Source organism: Nerophis ophidion, linkage group LG26 (assembly GCF_033978795.1).
Source record: "Nerophis ophidion isolate RoL-2023_Sa linkage group LG26, RoL_Noph_v1.0, whole genome shotgun sequence".
NCBI classification, from domain to species: Eukaryota; Metazoa; Chordata; class Actinopteri; order Syngnathiformes; family Syngnathidae; genus Nerophis; species Nerophis ophidion.
The window spans coordinates 28,872,377-28,897,653 of record NC_084636.1 but is presented as its reverse complement, the minus strand read 5'-3'; the positions used below and the strand labels follow the sequence as shown (position 1 = coordinate 28,897,653).

The following is a 25,277-nucleotide window of genomic DNA, read 5'->3' as shown; positions in this document are numbered from 1 at the left end:
TATAGTCATATACACACACACATGTCAATATATACATATATACACACACACATATATATATTCATATATATATGTAGAGACATACTGTATGTACATATATATGTGTGTGTGTGTATATATGTATATATTGACGTGTGTGTGTGTATATGACTATATATAATATATGTATATATTATATATAGTCATATACACACACACACACATATATATATTAAATGGGTTGGACTTGTATAGCGCTTTTCTACCTTCAAGGTACTCAAAGCGCTTTGACACTACTTCCACATTTACCCATTCACACACTGATGGAGGGAGCTGCCATGCAAGGCGCCAACCAGCACCCATCAGGAGCAAGGGTGAAGTGTCTTGCTCAGGACACAACGGACGTGATGAGGTTGGTACTAGGTGGGATTTGAACCAGGGACCCTCGGGTTGCGCACGGCCACTCTCCCACTGCGCCACGCCGTCCCCTTCATATATTCATATATATTTATATACATATGTGTATATACATATATATGTGTGTGTGTGTATATTGACATGTGTGTGTGTATATTATATATGTCTATACATAATATAATATGTATATATTATTTTATATATAGACATATACACACACACACACACATATTTCCCTAAAAAGTGCTTTATTGACACACATTATGTGCTCCTGGGCCATGAATTCAACACCTGTGCACCAACGAGATCTTTTTTTGTTTTGTTACATTTGTTAAACCAATTGTATAATAATCCCTGTTTTTAAACATATAATTTAATGTTTTTTTTTCTTTATATATGTATTATAAACACACAGAATAATAATAATACTATTAAGTAACGGTGACAGTGTAATTTAAAACGGAAGAAGCTGCTATGAAGTTACACTTCAGGACGCTAGAGGGCGGTCTAGTCCTTTTCAGCACATCCGGGACCGTCAAAGGTCGTCCCCTAGTGGCCAAGAGAAGACGAGTCGCTGGCAAGAATTTGGCTTGGAAAGTGTGGTGTTTGTTGTTGATTTTCCCTAAAAGAAGCTGAACTCGCCGGCTTGGCGGGATGTGACTGTCATGTGATCCCGCGGGGACTTCGTGGAGGCCAAGTTCTGGTCCAACAATTGGGGTGAAAAGCAGGCTGAGCCTGGCCTTCCTCCACGCAGGAAGTGACCTGGCTGGTCGGCCGCCAGCAAACGAACAAGGTGTGTGTGTGTGTGTGTGTGTGTGTGTGTGTGTGTGTGTGTGTGTGTGTGTGTGTGTGTGTGTGTGTGTGTGTGTGTGTGTGTGTGTGTGTTGTGGCCATGATTCTTTTTCCACATCACTGCTTCCTTTGTGCGCCAACAATGACTTCCACTGGTAAGATGTTGGTGTTTGGGATCAACTCCCAAGCGACCACAACACCACTGTATCATCACTAACTCATTATTTATCGTTACGTTACACTTAAAGCCTACTGAAATGAGATTTTCTTATTCAAACGGGTATAGCAGCTCCATTCTATGTGTCATATTTGATCATTTCGCAATATTGCCATATTTTTGCTGAGAGGATTTAGTAGAGAACATCGATGATAAAGTTCGCACCTTTTGGTCGCTAATAAAAAAAGCCTTGCCTGTACCGGAAGTAGCAGACGATGTGCGCGTGACGTCACGGGTTGTAGGGCTCCTCACATCCTCACATTGTTTACAATCATGGCCACCAGCAGCAAGAGCGATTCGGACCGAGAAAGCGACGATTTCCCCAATAATTTGAGCGAGGATGAAAGATTTGTGGATGCGGAAAGTGAGAATGAAGGACTAGAAGAAAAAGAAAAAAAGACGAGAGCAGTGGGAGCGATACAGATGTTATTAGACACATTTACTAGGATAAATCTGGAAAATCCCATATCTGCTTATTAAGTTACTATCCATCCATCCATCCATTTCCTACCGCTTATTCGCTTTTGCGGTCGCGGGGGGCGCTGGCGCCTATCTCAGCTACAATCGGGCGGAAGGCAGGGTACACCCTGGACAAGTCTCCACCTCATCGCAGGGCCAACACAGATAGACAGACAACATTCACACTCACATTCACACACTAGGGCCAATTTAGTGTTGCCAATCAACCTATCCCCAGGTGCATGTCTTTGGAGGTGGGAGGAAGCCGGAGTACCCGGAGGGAACCCACGCATTCACGGGGAGAACATGCAAACTCCACACAGAAAGATCCCGAGCCTGGATTTGAACCCAGGACTGCAGGAACTTCGTATTGTGAGGCAGACGCACTAACCCCTCTGCCACCGTGAAGCCTAAGTTACTAGTGTTTTATAATAATAATAATAATAATAATAATAATAATGGATTAGATTTATATCGCGCTTCTCTATTGTTATATACTCAAAGCGCTCACAGAGAAGTGGGACTCAACATTCATTCACACCTGGTGGTGGTAAGCTACATCTGTAGCCACAGCTGCCCTGGGGTAGACTGACGGAAGCGTGGCTGCCAGTTTGCGCCTACGGCCCCTCCGACCACCACCAATCATTCATTCATCATTCATTCACCAGTGTGAGCGGCACCGGGGGCAAGGGTGAATTGTCCTGCCCAAGGACACAACGGCAGCAATTTGGATGTTAATAGGTGGGAAGCGAACCTGCAACCCTCAGGTTTCTGGCACGGCCTCTCTACCCACTACGCCATGCCGCCCCTTTTTAGTGAGATCATAAAGTCATACCTGAAAGTCGGAGGGGTGCGGTGACCGCCAGTGTCTCTGATGGAAGCCATGGAGGAGCCAAGAAAGTCGCAGCTGCCTCTGACAGCTGCAGGAGGACGCAAGCTCCGCTCATGTCTCCGGTAAGAGCCAACTTATTACCACAATTTTCTCACCGAAACCTGCCGGTTGACATGTGGTAGAGAAACATGTTCGCTTGACCGCTCTGTTCCATTTTAAAGCTTCACAACAAACAAAGAAACACCAGATGAGTTTTGGTTGCTAAAGGCAGCTGCAATACACCGCTTTCCACCAACAGCATTCTTCTTTGTAGTCTCCAATATTAATTGAAGAAATTGCAAAAGATTCAGCAACACAGATGTCCAGAATACTGTGTAATTATGCGATTAAATCGGACGACTTTTAGCCGTGAGTGGTGCTGGAATAAAATGTCCACTCGAACCAATAACGTCACAAACACGCGTCAACATAATCCGCGACATTTTCAACAGGAAACCTCGCGGGAAATTTAAAATTGCAATTTAGTAAACTAAAAAGGCCGTATTGGCATGTGTTGCATGTGTTAAAATTTCATCATTGATCGTGGTCGGTAGTAGTGGGTTTCAGTAGGCCAGTCAAAATAAAAAATGTTGTTGTTTGTTGGGTAAAATGGAGAAAAAAAAAGGAAGAAATTTTATAAAGTATGGTGATGTGTTTGTAGAATTCTATGTGTGTGTCACTTATTCACGGCAATTACCCAAAATAGTACAAAACAGTACGTTGTTGTTTTTTGGACAAAAACTGTTGAAGCAAATGTGCGTTTCGGGGAAATTTGTAGCAATATGGAATGTTAAAATTTTCTAATTTATTTGTATTTGATATTTTCTCGATAATTTAGTCAAAAAAAAAAAAAGAACACAGTTGGCTTCTACCAAAATAAGGACATTTGAAATTTAAAGTTTTTTTAAAAATCACAAAACAGTTTTTTTTACTAGAAAATACATAACTGTATATTTTATTATGTCGTTTATGGTAATGTAGGATTTCCCAAAAAGTTTTAAGGTATTTTTAGGGATTGTGAAGTGAATTATATTTATATAGCGCTTTTCTCAAGTGACTCAAAGCGCTTTACACAGTGAAAACCAATATCTAAGTTACATTTAAACCAGTGTGGGTGGCACTGGAACAGGTGGGTAAAGTGTCTTGCCCAAGGATACAACGGCAGTGACTAGGATGGCTGAAGCGGGAATCGAACCTGCAACCCTCAAGTTGAAAAAACATGATTCTGCAATTTTGTTTCTTTCTATCCACAAAGACTAGTAAACATTTTTGTTGTTTATTGGGTAAAATGGAAAAAAAAAAGGAAGAAATGTTATAAAGTATGGTGATGTGTTTGTATAATTCTATGTGTGTGTCACTTATTCACGGCAATTACCCAAAATAGTACAAAACAGTACGTTGTTGTTTTTTGGACAAAAACTGTTGAAGCAAATGTGCGTTTCGGGGAAATTTGTAGCAATATGGAATGTTAAAATTTTCTAATTTATTTGTATTTGATATTTTCTCGATAATTTAGTCAAAAAAAAAAAAAAGAACACAGTTGGCTTCTACCAAAATAAGGACATTTGAAATTTAAAGTTTTTTTAAAAATCACAAAACAGTTTTTTTTACTAGAAAATACATAACTGTATATTTTATTATGTCGTTTATGGTAATGTAGGATTTCCCAAAAAGTTTTAAGGTATTTTTAGGGATTGTGAAGTGAATTATATTTATATAGCGCTTTTCTCAAGTGACTCAAAGCGCTTTACACAGTGAAAACCAATATCTAAGTTACATTTAAACCAGTGTGGGTGGCACTGGAACAGGTGGGTAAAGTGTCTTGCCCAAGGATACAACGGCAGTGACTAGGATGGCTGAAGCGGGAATCGAACCTGCAACCCTCAAGTTGAAAAAACATGATTCTGCAATTTTGTTTCTTTCTATCCACAAAGACTAGTAAACATTTTTGTTGTTTATTGGGTAAAATGGAAAAAAAAAAGGAAGAAATGTTATAAAGTATGGTGATGTGTTTGTATAATTCTATGTGTGTGTCACTTATTCACGGCAATTACCCAAAATAGTACAAAACAGTACGTTGTTGTTTTTTGGACAAAAACTGTTGAAGCAAATGTGTGTTTCGGGGACATTTGTAGCAATATGGAATGTTAAAATTTTCGAATTTATTTGTATTTGATATTTTCTCGATAATTTAGTCAAAAAAAAAAAGAACACAGTTTGTTTCTACCAAAATAAGGACATTTGAAATTGAAAGTTTTTAAAAAAATCACAAAACAGGTTTTTTTACTAGAAAATACATAACTGTATATTTTATTATGTCGTTTATGGTAATGTAGGATTTTCCAAAAAGTTTTTAGGTATTTTTAGGGATTGTGAAGTGAATTATATTTATATAGCGCTTTTCTCAAGTGACTCAAAGCGCTTTACACAGTGAAACCCAATATCTAAGTTACATTTAAACCAGTGTGGGTGGCACTGGAACAGGTGGGTAAAGTGTCTTGCCCAAGGATACAACGGCAGTGACCAGGATGGCTGAAGTGGGAATCGAACCTGCAACCCTCAAGTTGAAAAAAATATGATTCTGCAATTTTGTTTCTTTCTATCCACAAAGACTAATAAACATTTTTGTTGTTTATTGGGTAAAATGGGAAAAAACAGGAAGAAATGTTATAAAGTATGGTGATGTGTTTGTATAATTCTATGTGTGTGTCACTTATTCACGGCAATTACCCAAAATAGTACAAAACAGTACGTTGTTGTTTTTTTGACAAAAACTGTTGAAGCAAATGTGCGTTTCGGGGAAATTTGTAGCAATATGGAATGTTAAAATTTTCTAATTTATTTGTATTTGATATTTTCTCGATAATTTAGTCCAAAAAAAAAAAAAACACAGTTTGTTTCTACCAAAATAAGGACATTTGAAATTTAAAGTTTTTTTTTAAAATCACAAAACAGTTTTTTTTACTAGAAAATACATAACTGTATATTTTATTATGTCGTTTATGGCAATGTAGGATTTCCCAAAAAGTTTTAAGGTATTTTTAGGGATTCAACTTTATATATATATATATATGTGAATGTGAGTGTGAATGTTGTCTGTCTATCTGTGTTGGCCCTGCGATGAGGTGGCGACTTGTCCAGGGTGTACCCCGCCTTCCGCCCGATTGTAGCTGAGATAGGCGCCAGCGCCCCCCGCAACCCCAAAAAGGGATTAAGCGGTAGAAAATGGATGGATGGATATATATATATATATATATATATATATATATGTGTCTTGATTGGATTATCCAGAGAATAGTGCTCGATACCGTGGTAGAACGCAATATGTATGTGTGGGAAAAATCACAAGACTACTTCGTCTCTACAGAACTGTTTCATGAGGGGTTCCCTCAATCATCAGGAGATTTTTTTTTTTTTTTTTTCTCCTGTCATTGCCCAGTAAAAAATATGATTCTGCAATTTCGTTTCTTTCTATCCACAAAGACTAATAAACATTTTTGTTGTTTATTGGGTAAAATGAAAATTTAAAAATACATAAAAAATTGAGGAATGCACTACATCACATTTTCTTTTGCAAAGTTTTAAATATTTTTGGGGGAAAAAAATAACAAAAATGCTTGTGATTCATGCTTTTTATTTGATAGTTTTATATATATATATATATACAGAGAAAGAGAGAGAGAGAGATCCATTCTCCTTTTTGGGGTCGCGGGGGGTGCTGCAGCCTATCTCAGCTGCATTCGGGCGGAAGGCGGCGTACACCCTGGACAAGTCGCCCCCTCATCGCAGGGCTGGATGATCTAACTGATGGGAATCAGGTGTCCTAATCACTTGGCCCGGCCACAGGTGTATAAAATCAAGCACTGAGGCATGGAGATTGTTTCTACAAATGTTTGCGCAAGAATGGGCCGCTCTCTGAAGCTCAGTGATTTCCATGGTGGAACTGTCAGGGTATACGCCGCCTCCCGCCCGAATGCAGCTGAGATAAGCTCCAGCAAACCCCGCGACCCCAAAAGGGACAAGCGGTAGAAAATGGATGGATGGAAGGAAGGATGCCACCTGTGCAACAAATCCAGTGGTGTAAAACTACAATCCCCAGAATGCTTAAGGTAAAACGGCCGCCAAATTACTAATTGAAGGCACCTGAAAAGGAAGGAGGTTCGGTCAGACTCATTCACCAAACAAGCTACATGCAAGGAAGAACAGCAAGCAGACACAACCACAAGATCCACTCTACAAGTTTCTCCAAACACACCAATGGTCAGTGGATATGCTTAATTTGATGACAATCGAAATGCTTTGTTTGATATGCTTAACTTGCTTCTTAATTTGCTTACTGAACTTTCTTAATTTGTTTGAACTGCTGGGTTCTAGTTGAACCACTGCATTACTTCATTCCACTTTGAACTTGGACTGCATACTGTGTTTGACCAGTTAAAAGCAAGTTGGTAAAGCTTAAAGGCCTACTGAAACAAGATTTTCTTATTCAAACGGGGATAGCAGGTCCATTCTATGTGTCATACTTGATCATTTCGCGATATTGCCATATTTTTGCTGAAAGGATTTCGTAGAGAACATCCACGATAAAGTTCGCAACTTTTGGTCGCTAATAAAAAAGCCTTGCCTGTATCGGAAGGAGGAGACGATGTGAGCGTGACGTCACGGGTTGTGGAGCTCCTCACATCTGAACATTTTTTACAATCATGGCCACTAGCAGCGAGAGCGATTCGGACCGAGAAAGCGACGATTTCCCTATTGATTTGAGCGAGGATGAAAGATTTGTGGATGAGGAAAGTGAGAGTGAAGGACTAGAAAAAAAGAAACAAGGCGAGGGCAGTGGGAGCGATTCAGATGTTATTAGACACATTTACTAGGATAATTCTGGAAAATCCCTTATCTGCTTATTCTGTTACTAGTGTTTTAGTGAGATTATATGGTTGTACCTGTACAACCTGAAGGTCGGCCCCTCACCTTTCTTCAGCACCCGTCGACGAAGGGTGGCAATGCCCATCTATGCCCTTCGCAAGGGACCCTCTTCGAAACACGATCTTTCGAAATGATCGCTGCATAATACACTGTACTTTGTGAAAGATTCGTGGACGAGAATAGTGAGAGTAAAGGACTAGAGAAAAAAAAAAGACAGGGCAGTGGGAGCGATTCAGATGTTATTAGACACATTTACTAGGATAATTTTGGAAAATCCCTTATCTGTTTATTGTGTTACTAGTGTTGTAGTGAGATTATACTGTCGTACCTGAAAGTCGGAGGGGTGTGGTGACCGCCAGTGTCTTTGAGGGAAGCCATGCAGCTGCCTCTTTGACAGGTACACGAGGATCGACGCAAGCTCCGCTCATGTCCATGGTAAGAGCCGACTTAATACCACAATTTTCTCACTGAAACCTGCCGGTTGACATGTGGTCGGGAACCATGTTCGTTTGACCGCTGTGTTCCATAGTAAAGCTTCACCTTCGGGAATGTAAACAAGGAAACACCGGCTGTGTTTGTGTTGCTAAAGGCACCGCTTCCCACCTACATCGTTCTTCTTTGACGTCTCCATTATTAATTGAACAAATTGCAAAAGATTTAGCAACACAGATGTCCAGAATACTGTGTAATTATGCGATTAAAGCAGACTACTCATAGCTGGGATCGGGCTGGAAAAAAATGTCCGCTACAATCTGAGACGTCATCATACTGACGTTTTCAACAGGATATTTCGCGCGAAATTTAGTGAAATTGCAATTTAGTGAACCAAAAAGGCCATATTGGCATGTCTTGCAATGTTAATATTTCATCATTGATATATAAACTAGTAGTAGTGGGTTTCAGTAGGCCTTTAAGTTAAAAATGGTGTAAGCTTAAGTTACAACAGCAAATGGTTAAAGTTAAAAGGTTCAAAGTCAAGGCTTATGGTCTGTTTAAAGTTAAAAGTACAAAAGATGAATGCAGAGTTAAAGGATAAATTCATGTTTAACTCTTGCTAAAAGTTAAAACATATAGAAAGTTTAAAACAATATTCAGAGGTTTAAAAGCATTTGTAAAACATTGTTTGAAAATACCTGTGTAATTAGATTAAAATCTATGTTTCTGTGGTTTAAAGGTTTACAACCTGCTGATGATTATTTGAAAATCAACTGAAATGAAACCAACAATGCTTCAAGTTGGAAAATTAAAATGTTGATCAATTGGAAGTCGTGAACCTAGCTCAGCTGTTCTGGCGATGAAATGCTCGCCATTTCCACTCAAATCATCCGACGACGAGGGGTACCACTGGCTTATACGGCGTCGAATAGGTCTTGGGTGAGTTCAAAACTTTTAATATGTTCTTTGCAATTTTAATTTTGACAGTACCACATAAGATATGTTTTAATTGCTGATGCATTTTTAATTGACTTTACATGCGCCAGAAAATAAACAGTTTTGTACACTGTTGATGTACTTCAATGCCCAGTAGGGTGTAAATGTGTTTCTGTATAGTAATTCTCCAGCAATGGTCATGTGGTGACATAAATGATGGTATTTTGAGTATTAATCATTGAAGTCGGACATCACTGAAGGCCTAGGTGGGAAACGCACGGCCCGCCACTGGTAAACATGCAATATTTCCTTATTGACTTTATGGACATGGATTGCTGAAATGAGTTCAAATTTGGAGATTCATGCTTTTCTTCATGTAGCAACAATACCCATGTATAATATTTCAATCAATCAATGTTTACTTATATAGCCCTAAATCACTAGTGTCTCAAAGGGCTGCACAAACCACTACAACATCCTCGGTAGGCCCACATAAGGGCAAGGAAAAATTCACACCCAGTGGGACGTCGGTGACAATGATGACTATGAGAACCTTGGAGAGGAGGAAAGCAATTTCCCTTTTTGAAAAGACTAAGCACGTGACATGTCCAAATAAGTAGGTCGGGCACATACTTGCCAACCCTCCTGGATTTTCCGGCATAGTCCCGAAATTCAGCGCCTCTCCCGGGACAAATTTTCTCCCGAAATTCAGGCTGAGCTTGAGGCCACGCCCCCTCCAGGTCCATGCGGACCGGAGCGAGGACAGCCTGTTTTCACGTCCGCTTTCCCACAATATAAACAGCGTGTCCGCCCAATGACGTTTTAACTGTAGAATGATCGAGGGCGACTTTTTGGTTTCTTATGTGGGTTTGTTGTTAGGCACTTTCATTAACGTCCTCCCAGCACGGTAACACAACAGCAGCCACGTTTTCGTCTGCCGTAAACAGCAATGTTGTGACACTCTTAAACAGGACAATACTGCCATCTACTGTACATGCATATGGTTAGAAAAATATTGACAGAGAATAGAACAAGGATGGACAATTCAACCCTACTGAATTGAGATTGTCTTATTTAAACGGGTATAGCAGGTCCATTCTATGTGTCATACTTGATCATTTCGCGATATTGTCATATTTTTGCTGAAAGGATTTAGTAGAGAACATCCACAATAAAGTTCTCCACTTTCGGTGCTAAGAGAAGCCCTGCCTCTACCGGAAGTCGCAGATGATAACGTCGCATGTTGATGGCTCCTCACATATTCACATTGATTTTAATGGGAGCCTCCAACAAAAAGTGCTATTCGGACCGAGAAAACGACAATGTACCCATTAATTTGAGCGAGGATGAAAGATTTGTGTTTGAGGATATTGATAGTGACGGACTAGGAAAAAAAACAACACAATTGCATTGGGATGGATTCTTATGTTTTTAGACACATTTAGTAGGATAATTCTGGGAAATCCCTTATCTTTCTATTGTGTTGCTGGTGTTTTAGTGAGTTTAATAGTACCTGATAGTCGGAGGGGTGTCTCCACGGGCGTCTTGACGCCAATGTCTCAGGGGAGTCGACGGCAGCTATGGACGGCACAAGCTCAGATTTTTTCCGGTAAGAAGCAACTTTTTAACCACAATTTTTTTCACCGAAACCTCCTGGTTGACATTCCGTCGTGATCCACGTTCGCTTGACTGCGCTCTGATCCATAGTAAAGTTTCACCTCCAGGAATTTTAAACAAGGAATCACCGTGTGTTTGTGTGGCTAAAGGCTAAATCTTCCCAACTCCATCTTTGTACTTTGACTTCTCCAATATTAATTGAACAGATTGCAAAAGATTCAGCAACACAGATCTCCAAAATACTGTATAATTATGCCGTTAAAGCAAACGACTTTTAGCTGTGTGTGTGTGCAGCGCTCATACTTCCTAAAAACCTGTGACGTCTTGCGTACACGTCATCATTACACAACGTTTTCAAGACAAAACTCCTGGGAAATTTAAAATTGCAATTTAGTAAACTAAAAAAGCCGTATTGGCATGTGTTGCAATGTTAATATTTCATCATCATCATCATCATCATCTTCCGCTTATCCGAGGTCGGGTCGCGGGGGCAACAGCCTAAGCAGGGAAACCCAGACTTCCCTCTCCCCAGCCACTTCGTCTAGCTCTTCCCGGGGGATCCCGAGGCGTTCCCAGGCCAGCCGGGAGACATAGTCTTCCCAACGTGTCCTGGGTCTTCCCCGTGGCCTACTACCAGCTGGACGTGCCCTAAACACCTCCCTAGGGAGGCGTTCGGGTGGGATCCTGACCAGATGCCCGAACCACCTCATCTGGCTCCTCTCGATGTGGAGGAGCAGTGGCTTTACTTTGAGTTCCTCCCGGATGGCAGAGCTTCTCACCCTATCTCTAAGGGAGAGCCCCGCCACACGGCGGAGGAAACTCATTTCGGCCGCTTGTACCCGTGATCTTATCCTTTCGGTCATGACCCAAAGCTCATGACCATAGGTGAGGATGGGAACGTAGATCGACCGGTAAATTGAGAGCTTTGCCTTCCGGCTCAGCTCCTTCTTCACCACAACGGATCGGTACAACGTCCGCATTACTGAAGACGCCGCACCGATCCGCCTGTCGATCTCACGATCCACTCTTCCCTCACTCGTGAACAAGACTCCTAGGTACTTGAACTCCTCCACTTGGGGCAGGGTCTCCTTCCCAACCCGGAGATGGCATTCCACCCTTTTCCGGGCGAGAACCATGGACTCTGACTTGGAGGTGCTGATTCTCATTCCGGTCGCTTCACACTCGGCTGCGAACCGATCCAGCGAGAGCTGAAGATCCCGGTCAGATGAAGCCATCAGGACCACATCTGCAAAAAGCAGAGACCTAATCCTGCGGTTACCAAACCGGAACCCCTCAACGCCTTGACTGCGCCTAGAAATTCTGTCCATAAAAGTTATGAACAGAATCGGTGACAAAGGACAGCCTTGGCGGAGTCCAACCCTCACTGGAAATGTGTCCGACTTACTGCCGGCAATGCGGACCAAGCTCTGACACTGATCGTACAGGGAACGGACCGCCACAATAAGACAGTCCGATACCCCATACTCTCTGAGCACTCCCCACAGGACTTCCCGAGGGACACGGTCGAATGCCTTCTCCAAGTCCACAAAGCACATGTAGACTGGTTGGGCAAACTCCCATGCACTCTCAAGAACCCTGCCGAGAGTATAGAGCTGGTCCACAGTTCCACGACCAGGACGAAAACCACACTGTTCCTCCTGAATCCGAGGTTCGACTATCCGACGTAGCCTCCTCTCCAGTACACCTGAATAAACCTTACCGGGAAGGCTGAGGAGTGTGATCCCACGATAGTTGGAACACACCCTCCGGTCCCCCTGTTAATATTTCATCATTGATATATAAACTATCAGACTGCGTGGTGGGTAGTAGTGGGTTTCAGTAGGCCTTTAACTCAACAATGAGTAGATGAGTGATGTGTGTATGTGTAAATAAATGAACACTGAAATTCAAGTATTTCCTTTATATACATGTATGTATATATGTATGTATATATGTATGAAATATTTGACTCTTAACCATGCCCCCCACCTCCCAAAATCAAAGGTCTCAAGGTTGGCAAGTATGGTTGAGTCTTTTGAAGGATACTAAAATATTTGGATGTGCATGTTTTTGTTTTTTAATACAGTGACATTTGGAATGTGGCCATTTGTTGTGCAGAGATAAAAGTGCATGGCATTTCTCAGACTGCAGACATGCCTGTGCAAACATACAGGACTATTATTTATCATTGGCAGACTGTAAACAAAAATGCTGATGGAGCAATGTGTGTGTGTGTGTGTGTGTGTGTGTGTCCAGACGTATGACTCGGGACACACAGTACGACTCTGTGAATAGACAAACCCGATGAACTTAGCGTCTGTCTGGTCCAAGCTGGGACATGCCTGCCTGTCAGGGGAACATGCAGCAGTCAGCTCATCTTCTTCAAGCAAATCCTCTTCATCATGATTAGAATCACTGCTGGATGCTTTTTTGGCGCGGCTTCAAACACCGCACAAAGCAGCAAGAGGATTAGCGTGAGCTTCAAATTAGCTGAGGGATGAGGGAAAGTCACATTTTGTATCACCTGCTTGGCATTATTGGTGTCCAACACACGCTTTTCATCTCATCCCCACTCTTGTTTTTGCAAGATCTGTAGCATAAGACACCAGGAATGGCCCGCGATGTCATTTAAGGTGGCCCTTCTTGTGATTCAATGTGGTCAGCACGTCATTTATTGTAGCCCATCACATGATGTGTTCAGCACATCATCTAAATTGGCCCATCACATGATTTTAATGTGGTCGGCACATGATTTAAACAGGTCAGAACTTTAATGTGGTCCATCCCATGATTTAATGTGGTCAGCACGCCATTTAACGTAGCCCATCACATGATTTAATGTGGTCAGCACATCATTTATAGTGGTCCATCCCATGATTTAACGTGGTTGGCACATCTAAAGTGGTTGGCACATCATTTAAAGTGGCCCATCCCATGATTTAATGTGGTCAGCACATCATTTATAGTGGTCCATCCCATGATTTAACGTGGTTGGCACATCTAAAGTGGTTGGCACATCATTTAAAGTGGCCCATCCCATGATTTAATGTAGTCAGCACTTTAATGTGGTCCATCCCATGATTTAATGTGGTCAGCACATCTAAATCGGCCCATCACATGATTTAATGTGGTTGGCACATCTAAAGTGGTTGGCACATCATTTAAAATGGCCCATCCCATGATTTAATGTGGTCAGCACTTTAATGTGGTACATTCCATGATTTAATGTGGTCAGCACATCATTTAACGTAGCCCATCACATGATTTAACGTGGTCAGCACATCTAAATTGGCCCATCACATGATTTTAACTTGGTCGGCACATGATTTAAAGTGGTCAGCACTTTAATGTGGTACATCCCATGATTTAATGTGGTCAGCACATCATTTAACGTAGCCCATCACATGATTTAACGTGGTCCGCACATTTAATTTGGCCCATCACATGATTTTAATGTGGTCGGCACATGATTTAAAGTGGTCAGCACTTTAATGTGGTACATTCCATGATTTAATGTGGTCAGCACATCATTTAACGTAGCCCATCACATGATCTAAAGTGGTTGGCACATCAGCTAAAGTGGTTGGCACATCATTTAATCTGGCCCATCACATGATTTAATGTGGTCAGCACGTCATTTAATATAGCCCATCACATCATTTAATGTGGTCGGCATATTATTTAAAATTGCCCATCCACTGATGGGCAATTTGATGTGGTCATGTAATTAAAAAAAAAAAAGTGGCCCATCACATGATTTAATGTGGTCAGCACATCATTTAATGTGGCCCATCACACAATTTTAAGTGATCGGCACATCATTTTAAATGATCGGCACATGATTTAATGTGGCCAGCACGTCATTTAATGTAGCCCATCACATAATTTAATGTGGTCGGCATACTATTTAAAAATGCCCATCCAATGATTTAATGTGGTCTTCACGTAATTTTTAAAAATGGTCCATCCCATGATTTGTGGTCATCACATTTAAAGTAGCCCATCACATAATTTTAAGTGATCGGCGCATCATTATAAAGTGGCCCATCACTTGATTTACCGTGGTCAGCACATAATTTAACGTGGCCCATCACATTATTTAAAGTGGTCAGCTTATAACTTTTAAAAATGGCCCATCCCATGATTTAAAGTGGTCAGCACATCATTTTAAGTGATCAGCATATCAATATAAAGTGGCCTATCCCATAATTTACTGCGGTCAGCACATCATTTAAATTCGCTCATCTCTCAATGTGGTCTGCACATCATTTAAAGTGGCCCATCAAATAATTTGTGGCCCATCCCATGATTTCACGTGGTGATCATGTAATTTTTGAAATGGTCCATCCCATGATTTGTGGTCATCACATTTAAAGTGGCCCATCACATCATTTTAAGTGATCGGCGCATCATTATAAAGTGGCCCATCACATCATTTACTGTGGTCAGCACATAATTTAACGTGGCCCATCACATTATTTAATGTGGTCAACATATTTAAAATTGCCCATCCAAGGATTTAATGTGGTCATCACATAATTTTTAAAAATGGTTTGTCCCATGATTTAATGTGGTCAGCACATTTTAAGTGATCGGCGCATCAATATAAAGTGACCCATCACATCCTTTTAAAGTGGCCCATCGCATGATTTAACGTGGTCGGCACATAATTTAAAGTGGACAATCACATAATTTATTGTGGTCGGCACATGATTAAAAGTGGCCCATCCCATGATTTCATGTGGTCAGCACGTTTTTTAATGTAGCTCATCACATCATTTATTGTGGTCGGCATATTTAAAATTGCCCATCCAAGGATTTAATGTGGTCATCACATAATTTTTAAAAATGGTTTGTCCCATGATTTAATGTGGTCAGCACATCATTTATTGTGGTTGGCATATTTAAAATTGCCCATCCAATGATTTAATGTGGTCATCACATAATTTAAAAAAATGGTCCATCTCATGATTTAATGTGGTCAGCACATCATTTAAGTGGCCCATCACATAATTTTAAGCGATTGGCGCATCAATAAAAAGTGACCCATCACATCATTTAAGTGGTCGGCATATAATTTAAAGTGGACAATCACATGATTTAATGTGGTCGGCACTTTTTTTAATGTGGTTCATCCCATTATTTAATGTGGTCGGCATACTATTTTTAAAATTGCTCATCCAATGATTTAACGTGGTCATCACGTAATTTTTAAAAATGGTCCATCCCATGATTTGTGGTCATCACATTTAAAGTGGCCCATCACACCATTTTAAGTGATCGGCGCGTCATTATAAAGTGGCCCATCACATCATTTACTGTGGTCAGCACATAATTTAATGTGGCCCATCACATTATTTAATGTGGTCAACATATTTAAAATTGCCCATCCAGGGATTTAATGTGGTCATCACATAATTTTTAAAAATGGTTTGTCCCATGATTTAATGTGGTCAGCACATTTTAAGTGATCGGCGCATCAATATAAAGTGACCCATCACATCCTTTTAAAGTGGCCCATCGCATGATTTAAAGTGGTCAGCACATAATTTAAAGTGGACAATCACATAATTTATTGTGGTCGGCACATGATTAAAAGTGGCCCATCCCATGATTTCATGTGGTCAGCCCGTTTTTTAATGTAGCTCATCACATCATTTATTGTGGTTGGCATATTTAAAATTGCCCATCCAATGATTTAATGTGGTCGTCACATAATTTTAAAAAATGGTCCATCTCATGATTTAATGTGGTCAGCACATCATTTAAGTGGCCCATCACATTATTTTAAGCGATTGGCGCATCAATAAAAAGTGACCCATCACATCATTTAAGTGGTCGGCATATAATTTAAAGTGGACAATCACATGATTTAATGTGGTCGGCACTTTTTTTGTGGTTCATCCCATTATTTAATGTGGTCGGCATACTATTTAAAATTGCTCATCCAATGATTTAACGTGGTCATCACGTAATTTTAAAAAATGGTCCATCCCATGATTTGTGGTCATCACATTTTGAAGTGGCCCATCACATAATTTTAAGTGATCGGCGCATCATTATAAAGTGGCCCATCACATCATTTACTGTGGTCGGCACATAATTTAATGTGGCCCATCACATTATTTAACGTGGTCGACATATTTAAAATGGCCCATCCAATGCTTTAATGTGGTCTTCATATAACTTTTAAAAATGGCCCATCACATCATTTAAAGTGGCCCATCACATGACTTAAGTGGACGGCATATAATTTAAAGTGGACAATCACATGATTTAACGTGGTCGGCACTTTTTAATGTGGTTCATCCCATTATTTAAGGTGGTCGGCATACTATTTAAAATTGCTCATCCAATGATTTAACGTGGTCATCACGTAATTTTTAAAAATGGTCCATCCCATGATTTGTGGTCATCACATTTAAAGTGGCCCATCACATCATTTTAAGTGATCGGCGCATCATTATAAAGTGGCCCATCACATCATTTACTGTGGTCGGCACATAATTTAATGTGGCCCATCACATTATTTAACGTGGTCGACATATTTAAAATGGCCCATCCAATGCTTTAATGTGGTCTTCATATAACTTTTAAAAATGGCCCATCACATCATTTAAAGTGGCCCATCACATGACTTAAGTGGACGGCATATAATTTAAAGTGGACAATCACATGATTTAACGTGGTCGGCACTTTTTAATGTGGTTCATCCCATTATTTAATGTGGTCAACATATTTAAAATTGCCCATCCAGGGATTTAATGTGGTCATCACATAATTTTTAAAAATGGTTTGTCCCATGATTTAATGTGGTCAGCACATTTTAAGTGATCGGCGCATCAATATAAAGTGACCCATCACATCCTTTTAAAGTGGCCCATCGCATGATTTAAAGTGGTCAGCACATAATTTAAAGTGGACAATCACATAATTTATCGTGGTCGGCACATGATTAAAAGTGGCCCATCCCATGATTTCATGTGGTCAGCCCGTTTTTTAATGTAGCTCATCACATCATTTATTGTGGTTGGCATATTTAAAATTGCCCATCCAATGATTTAATGTGGTCGTCACATAATTTTAAAAAATGGTCCATCTCATGATTTAATGTGGTCAGCACATCATTTAAGTGGCCCATCACATTATTTTAAGCGATTGGCGCATCAATAAAAAGTGACCCATCACATCATTTAAGTGGTCGGCATATAATTTAAAGTGGACAATCACATGATTTAATGTGGTCGGCACTTTTTTTGTGGTTCATCCCATTATTTAATGTGGTCGGCATACTATTTAAAATTGCTCATCCAATGATTTAACGTGGTCATCACGTAATTTTAAAAAATGGTCCATCCCATGATTTGTGGTCATCACATTTTGAAGTGGCCCATCACATAATTTTAAGTGATCGGCGCATCATTATAAAGTGGCCCATCACATCATTTACTGTGGTCGGCACATAATTTAATGTGGCCCATCACATTATTTAACGTGGTCGACATATTTAAAATGGCCCATCCAATGCTTTAATGTGGTCTTCATATAACTTTTAAAAATGGCCCATCACATCATTTAAAGTGGCCCATCACATGACTTAAGTGGACGGCATATAATTTAAAGTGGACAATCACATGATTTAACGTGGTCGGCACTTTTTAATGTGGTTCATCCCATTATTTAAGGTGGTCGGCATACTATTTAAAATTGCTCATCCAATGATTTAACGTGGTCATCACGTAATTTTTAAAAATGGTCCATCCCATGATTTGTGGTCATCACATTTAAAGTGGCCCATCACATCATTTTAAGTGATCGGTGCGTCATTATAAAGTGGCCCATCACATCATTTACTGTGGTCAGCACATAATTTAATGTGGCCCATCACATTATTTAATGTGGTCGACATATTTAAAATTGCCCATCCAAGGATTTAATGTGGTCATCACATAATTTTTAAAAATGGTTTGTCCCATGATTTAATGTGGTCAGCACATTTTAAGTGATCGGCGCATCAATATAAAGTGACCCATCAAATCCTTTTAAAGTGGCCCATCGCATGATTTAACGTGGTCGGCACATAATTTAAAGTGGACAATCACATAATTTATTGTGGTCGGCACATGATTAAAAATGGCCCATCCCATGATTTCATGTGGTCAGCACGTTTTTTAATGTAGCTCATCACATAATTTATTGTGGTCGGCATATTTAAAATTGCCCATCCAATGATTTAATGTGGTCGTCACATAATTTTAAAAAATGGTCCATCTCATGATTTAATGTGGTCAGCACATCATTTAAGTGGCCCATCACATTATTTTAAGCGATTGGCGCATCAATAAAAAGTGACCCATCACATCATTTAAGTGGTCGGCATATAATTTAAAGTGGACAATCACATGATTTAATGTGGTCGGCACTTTTTTTAATGTGGTTCATCCCATTATTTAATGTGGTCGGCATACTATTTAAAATTGCTCATCCAATGATTTAACGTGGTCATCACGTAATTTTAAAAAATGGTCCATCCCATGATTTGTGGTCATCACATTTTGAAGTGGCCCATCACATAATTTTAAGTGATCGGCGCATCATTATAAAGTGGCCCATCACATCATTTACTGTGGTCGGCACATAATTTAATGTGGCCCATCACATTATTTAACGTGGTCGACATATTTAAAATGGCCCATCCAATGCTTTAATGTGGTCTTCATATAACTTTTAAAAATGGCCCATCACATCATTTAAAGTGGCCCATCACATGACTTAAGTGGACGGCATATAATTTAAAGTGGACAATCACATGATTTAACGTGGTCGGCACTTTTTAATGTGGTTCATCCCATTATTTAAGGTGGTCGGCATACTATTTAAAATTGCTCATCCAATGATTTAACGTGGTCATCACGTAATTTAAAAAAATGCTCCATACCATGATTTGTGGTCATCACATTTAAAGTGGCCCATCACATCATTTTAAGTGATCGGCGCGTCATTATAAAGTGGCCCATCACATCATTTACTGTGGTCAGCACATAATTTAATGTGGCCCATCACATATGTGGTCGACATATTTAAAGTGGCCCATCCAATGCTTTAATGTGGTCTTCACATAACTTTTAAAAATGGCCCATCACATCATTTTAAGTGATCAGCATATCAATATAAGGTGACCCATCCCATAATTTACTGTGGTCAGCACATCATTGAAGTGAATTATATTTATATAGTGCTTTTTCTCTAGTGACTCAAAGCACTTTACATAGTGGAACCCAATATCTAAGTTACATTTAAACCAGTGTGGGTGGCACTGGGAGCAGGTGGGTAAAGTGTCTTGCCCAAGGACACAACTGCAGTGATTAGGATGGCGGAAGCGGGGATCGAACCTGGAACCCTCAAGCTGCTGACACGGCCACTCTACCAACCGAGCTATACCGCCCCATTTAAAGTGGCCCATCTCATGATGTGGTCAGCACATCATTTAAAATGGCCCATGAAATCATTTAATGTGGTCGGCACATGATTTTAGTATTTGGTGCATGCTAACCTATAGATTACAGAGTGGCATATTTGGTGACTTGACCCATGCTCATTTTGGAGTACATAGATATGCACCTATTTATTTTTTTTTTTTACTAATTTACGCTATCCAGCTAGTGTGCTAACTGTTAGCATTTCAGTTCGGCAGCGTCACATATTGCATTTCTACTTATAATAATTGACAAAAATCCACACCAGCGGTTGAACTAGAATGCGTTTTATTCTGATAACATGTTAGAAGAAGGTTGTATTGCAGTAATGTTAAGTGGAAAAGAAAAAAAACAAATCAGAGGAGCCAACTTTCTAGCCATCAAATCACAGCCACCAGAGGTTTTACACTGTAACCATCATATAAAAAGCCGCCCACTGCTGTACAATTACTTGAGAACACGCCCAACAACCATGACTGCAAAAAAAAAAAAAAACCCCAAAAAACTTTTAGTAACCGCCGAAACCTTATCTCACACTCTGGTGCTTCGCTTTATCGGGATACAGAGTCCAAGGGTTTCATCTGCAGCCGTCACGTAGAAACACACAGAGGGGGGGTGAGATCCAGCTCAGAGGTCACCAAAGTGTTTTGACGCAGAAGCGATTTGTTTGTTTGTGGAAGACAAGCTAAACACATTAGTGACAGCGAGCGAGGGGTCCTTCTTACTTCATCTTCTCCAGGACGGAACGCACCTCCTCTGGCTTGTAGCCCCAAGGGCCCACGTCCCCCTGCGAAAAAGACAAGAACATCTTCATTCGCACTCTTGTCTACTTTTTGCAAACCAGTAATTATAAATGTCGGTGCTGTGTAGAGCTGGGCAGAGTAACCAGGTAATACTCTTCCGTCCATTTTCTACCGCTTGTCGTGGGGGGGGGGTCGCTGGAGCCTATCTCTGCTGCATTCGGGCGGAAGGCGGGGTACAACCTGGACAAGTCGCCACCTCATCGCAGGGCCAACACAGATAATCCAACCCAATCCACTTTATTTATATAGCACATTTAAACAACAATAACGTTTCCAAAGTGCTGCACAGCCATGTTAAAAACAATTGTAAAAAAAAAAAAAAAAAAAGTGTGTGTATATATATATATATATATATATATATATATATTATGCTCCACCAATGACTGAATAAAAACAATATAAAAACAAATATGATTGAAAACTATTTTAAAGGGTAAAATCAATTAAAACAGTAAAATAGAAATCAAAGTGTATAAAAAACACAGAGGACAGAGGACCACACAACTCACATAGTGTTAAAAGCCAAAGAATAAAAGTGGGTCTTAAGACGAGACTTAAAACACTCCACTGTGGAAGCAGTTTGAACAATGGAGTGGCAGAGTGTTCCAGAGCTTAGGGGCCGACCACAGAGAAGGCCCTGTCTCCCCTGGTCTTAAGTCTGGTCTTGGGCACCACGAGCTGGAGCTGGCTCTCGGACCTCAGAGCGCGCGCAGGAATATAAATTTGGATGAGGTCCGAGATATATTGAGGTGCCAGTCCATGTAAAGATTTAAAAACAAACAGCAATGTTTTAAAATTCAATTCTAAAATGAACAGGGAGCCAGTGCAAACTCTGAAGAATTGGGGTTATATGCTGGCGTTTCCTGGCCCCTGTTAAAAGTCGTGCTGCCGCGTTCTGGACTAACTGCAACCGGGAGAGAGCTTTTTGGCTAATGCCAGCATAAAGTGCATTGCAGTATTCCAGGCCACTTGAAATAAAAGCATGCACGACTTGTTCAAAAAGGTTAAAAGATAAAAACGGTTTAACCTTTACTAAAAGACGAAGGTGATAAAAACACGATTTTAAAAAGCCATTGACCTGTTTGTCTAGTTTAAAATCGCTGTCTATAGCTAAACAGACATTCACACTCACATTCACACACTGCGGCCAATTTAGTGTGTATCAGCAAAAAAAAAAGGCATTAAATACCATTAAATGATGAGAGTTACAGAAAAGGACGTGGAAGTCTGCTTTAAATTACATGCTGGGCCACGTTAAATTAAGTGGCCAGCAATCTATATCGAATCGACATCGAGGACATATTAAATGGCAAGCCACTTAAAGGCCTACTGAAACCCACTACTACCGACCACGCAGTCTGATAGTTTATATATCAATGATGAAATATTAACATTGCAACACATGCCAATACGGCCCGGTTAGTTTACTAAATTGCAATTTTTTAAATTTCGCGCCAAAATATCCCGCTGAAACGTCTCGGTATAATGACGGATTGTAGAGGACGTTTTGTTCCAGCATCGTTCCCAGCTATTGAGTCACATGTTTTCATCGCATAATTCCACAGTATTCAGGACATCTGTGTTGCTCAATCTTTTGCAATTTGTTCAATGGACAATGGAGACATCAAAGAAGGAAGCTGTCGGTGGAAAGCGGTGTATTGCGGCCGGCTTTAGCAACACAAACATAGCCATTGTTTACGTTCCCGAAAGATGACAGTCAAGCTTTACTATGGAACAGAGATGTCAAGCGAACACTGTTGGATTGGACCACTTGCACAAAGACAAGTGTATAAAGCAGCGATCATTTCCAAAGATCGTATTTCGAAGACGGTCCCTTTTGCGAAGGGCAGAGATGGGCATCGCCACCACCCGTCAACTGGTGCTGAAGAAAGGTGCGGGGCCGACCTTCAGGTTGTACAGGTATGACCATATAATCTCACTAAAACACTAGTAACACAATAAGCAGATAAGAGGTTTTCCAGAATTATCCTAGTAAATGTGTCTAATATCTGAATCGCTCCCACTGTATAGTCTTTTATTTTCTTCTAGTTCTTCACTCTCCTCATCCACGAATCTTTCATCCTCGCTCAAATTAATGGGGAAATCGTCGCTTTCTCGGTCCGAATCTATCGCTGCTGGTGGCCATGATTGTAAATGTTCAGATGTGAGGAGCTCCACAACCCGTGACGTCACACACATATCGTTTGCTACTTCCGGTACAGGCAAGGCTTTTTTATTAAGTTGCGAACTTTATCGCGGATGTTTTCTACTAAATCCTTTCAGCAAAAATATGGCAATATCGCGAAATGATCAAGTATGACACATAGAATGGACTTACTATCCCCGTTTGAATAAGAAAATCTCATTTCAGTAGGACTTTAACATGACGTGGCGGCCACATAAATGTTATGGTGGGCCACTTTAAATGACGGGCCTTGAGTTTGACACTGGTGCTATTGAAGATGATCAAAATAGAAACAAACTTTGGCTATCATTTAAGTGTTATAACTTTATTAGGTCATGTTTGAAGCCACATTCTTGTCATAGAAGTGGAAATACCATGAATTGATTAACGTGAACCCCCGACTTAAACAAGTTGAAAAACTTATTGGGGTGTTACCATTTAGTGGTCGATTGTACGGAATATGTACTGTACTGTGCAATTTCAATCAATAGAAGTTAACCACTGTAAAACATAAAAATACATCTAACTATACAGCCACTTCAAATTAGTTTTAAACCCACCATAAATTGTCAAGAAGTGTAAAAAGTTAATTGATGTAAAAAGTGTAAACAAAGCGACAAACTCTAAAGCAGGCGTCTCAAACTCATGGCCTAGAACAGGGGTGTCCAAAGTGCGGCGCTGGGGGCCATTTGCGGCCCGCAGCTAATTGTTTAGTGGCCCGCCACACATTCTGGAAATGCTATTGCAAAAATAAAAAATAAAAAACACTAAAAAAGTAGAATGAGGTCAAATCTAACGGGGAAACGTTGCAATGTTGACACAAAGCTGCCATGCAGGCTGTTTGTTTTTCTTTTGTCTCTATTTTGCCCTTATTGCCAATGCTAAAAAAAAAAAATAGTACTTTTTAAAATATTTTTATAATGGATTATTGACCTATTTAAGGCTCCAATTACTTCAAATATTTCACTTTATAATGTTTTATGTGGAAAATATGTGCTTATATTGTGTGGTTGCCATATAAAAAGTGTTTTCTTTGACTAAAGAGCATAAAACCAACAAAATAACAGTTCAAACATAAAATTGACAGATATATCTGAAGTTGATCTCGTAACTTAAGAGTTGAAAGTAAAACAAATAATAAAAATGTATCGCTTTATGAGTGGGGGACCTTTTGGATCCCAGAGATAGTTAGTGGGATTTTATTTTTTCACTGTGATTACTCAGAAATAATAATACATTTAAATCAATGGTGTCCAGCATTATTGATCTTTTCAGGGCTCCCATTACTTCAGATCAAACATTGCTTTCTGAATGTTTTGGGCAATGTGGGAAATACTGCATATTTCGGTTTTACTATAAAAAACAAAGTTGTCTTTGACTGAAAAGGCATAAAACCTTTTTTTTTTTTTTAAACTTAAATCAACCTCAAGATTTACTGTAAGCCTTACATAAAAAATGGAAATAATAATTAAACTTTTAACATGTTAATGACGGAGACCCTCTATGGTCGCTGGGAGTCCTAAAAGGTAAAAAAAAAAAAAAGAATCCATATATTTTGTTATGGTTTGAAAATTAAAAATATCAAAACGACCCCCGCATGTTTTATTTTTTCCGTGTGTGGCCCTCAGTGGAAAAAGTTTGGACACCCCTGGCATAGAACGAGGGTCGGCCACCCTAGTGGCTCTCTGGAACTTTTTCAAAAATATATGAAATGGAAAAAGATGAAGGGAAAAAACATTTTTCGTTTTAATTTGGTTTCTGTAGGAGGACAAACATGACACAAACCTCCCTAATTGCTATAAAGCACACTGTTTACATTTAAACATGCTTCACCGATTCGAGTATTTGGCGAGCGCCGTTTTGTCCTAATTGTGGCGGTCCTTGAACTCACCATAGTTTGTTTTCATGGATTACTTTCTCCGACTTTCTAAGATGTGTTTTATGCCACTGGTTTAAATGTAACTTAGATATTGGGTTTCACTATGTAAAGTGCTTTGAGTCACTAGAGAAAAGCGCTATATAAATATAATTCACTTCACTTCACTTCTTTTTCTGTCTCATTTTGTCCACCAAACTTTTAACGTTGTGCATGAATGCACAAAGGTGAGTTTTATTGTTATTGACTTATGTGGAGTGCTAATCAGACATATTTGGTCACTGCATG

The 25,277-nt window shown here is 39.9% G+C and overlaps 2 protein-coding genes across 4 annotated transcripts in view; one reads left to right on the top strand and one right to left on the bottom strand.

The window, feature by feature from the left end:
* Positions 1-6,709: 6,709 nt before the first annotated feature.
* The window catches only part of LOC133543801 (zinc finger protein GLIS1), a 338,673-nt gene continuing 320,105 nt past the window's right edge, over positions 6,710-25,277 (top strand). For both annotated transcript variants that reach the window (XM_061888593.1, XM_061888592.1), the window contains exons 1-2: positions 6,710-6,995; positions 8,836-9,035. The gene's annotated coding sequence lies outside the window, so the exon portion shown is untranslated. The remainder of the gene's footprint in view (positions 6,996-8,835; positions 9,036-25,277) is intronic.
* The window catches only part of dio1 (iodothyronine deiodinase 1), a 38,473-nt gene continuing 33,592 nt past the window's right edge, over positions 20,397-25,277 (bottom strand). For both annotated transcript variants that reach the window (XM_061888595.1, XM_061888594.1), the window contains exon 4: positions 20,397-20,912. In XM_061888595.1, the coding sequence (XP_061744579.1) occupies positions 20,847-20,912 (66 nt within the window). In that variant the 3' untranslated portion in view covers positions 20,397-20,846. The remainder of the gene's footprint in view (positions 20,913-25,277) is intronic.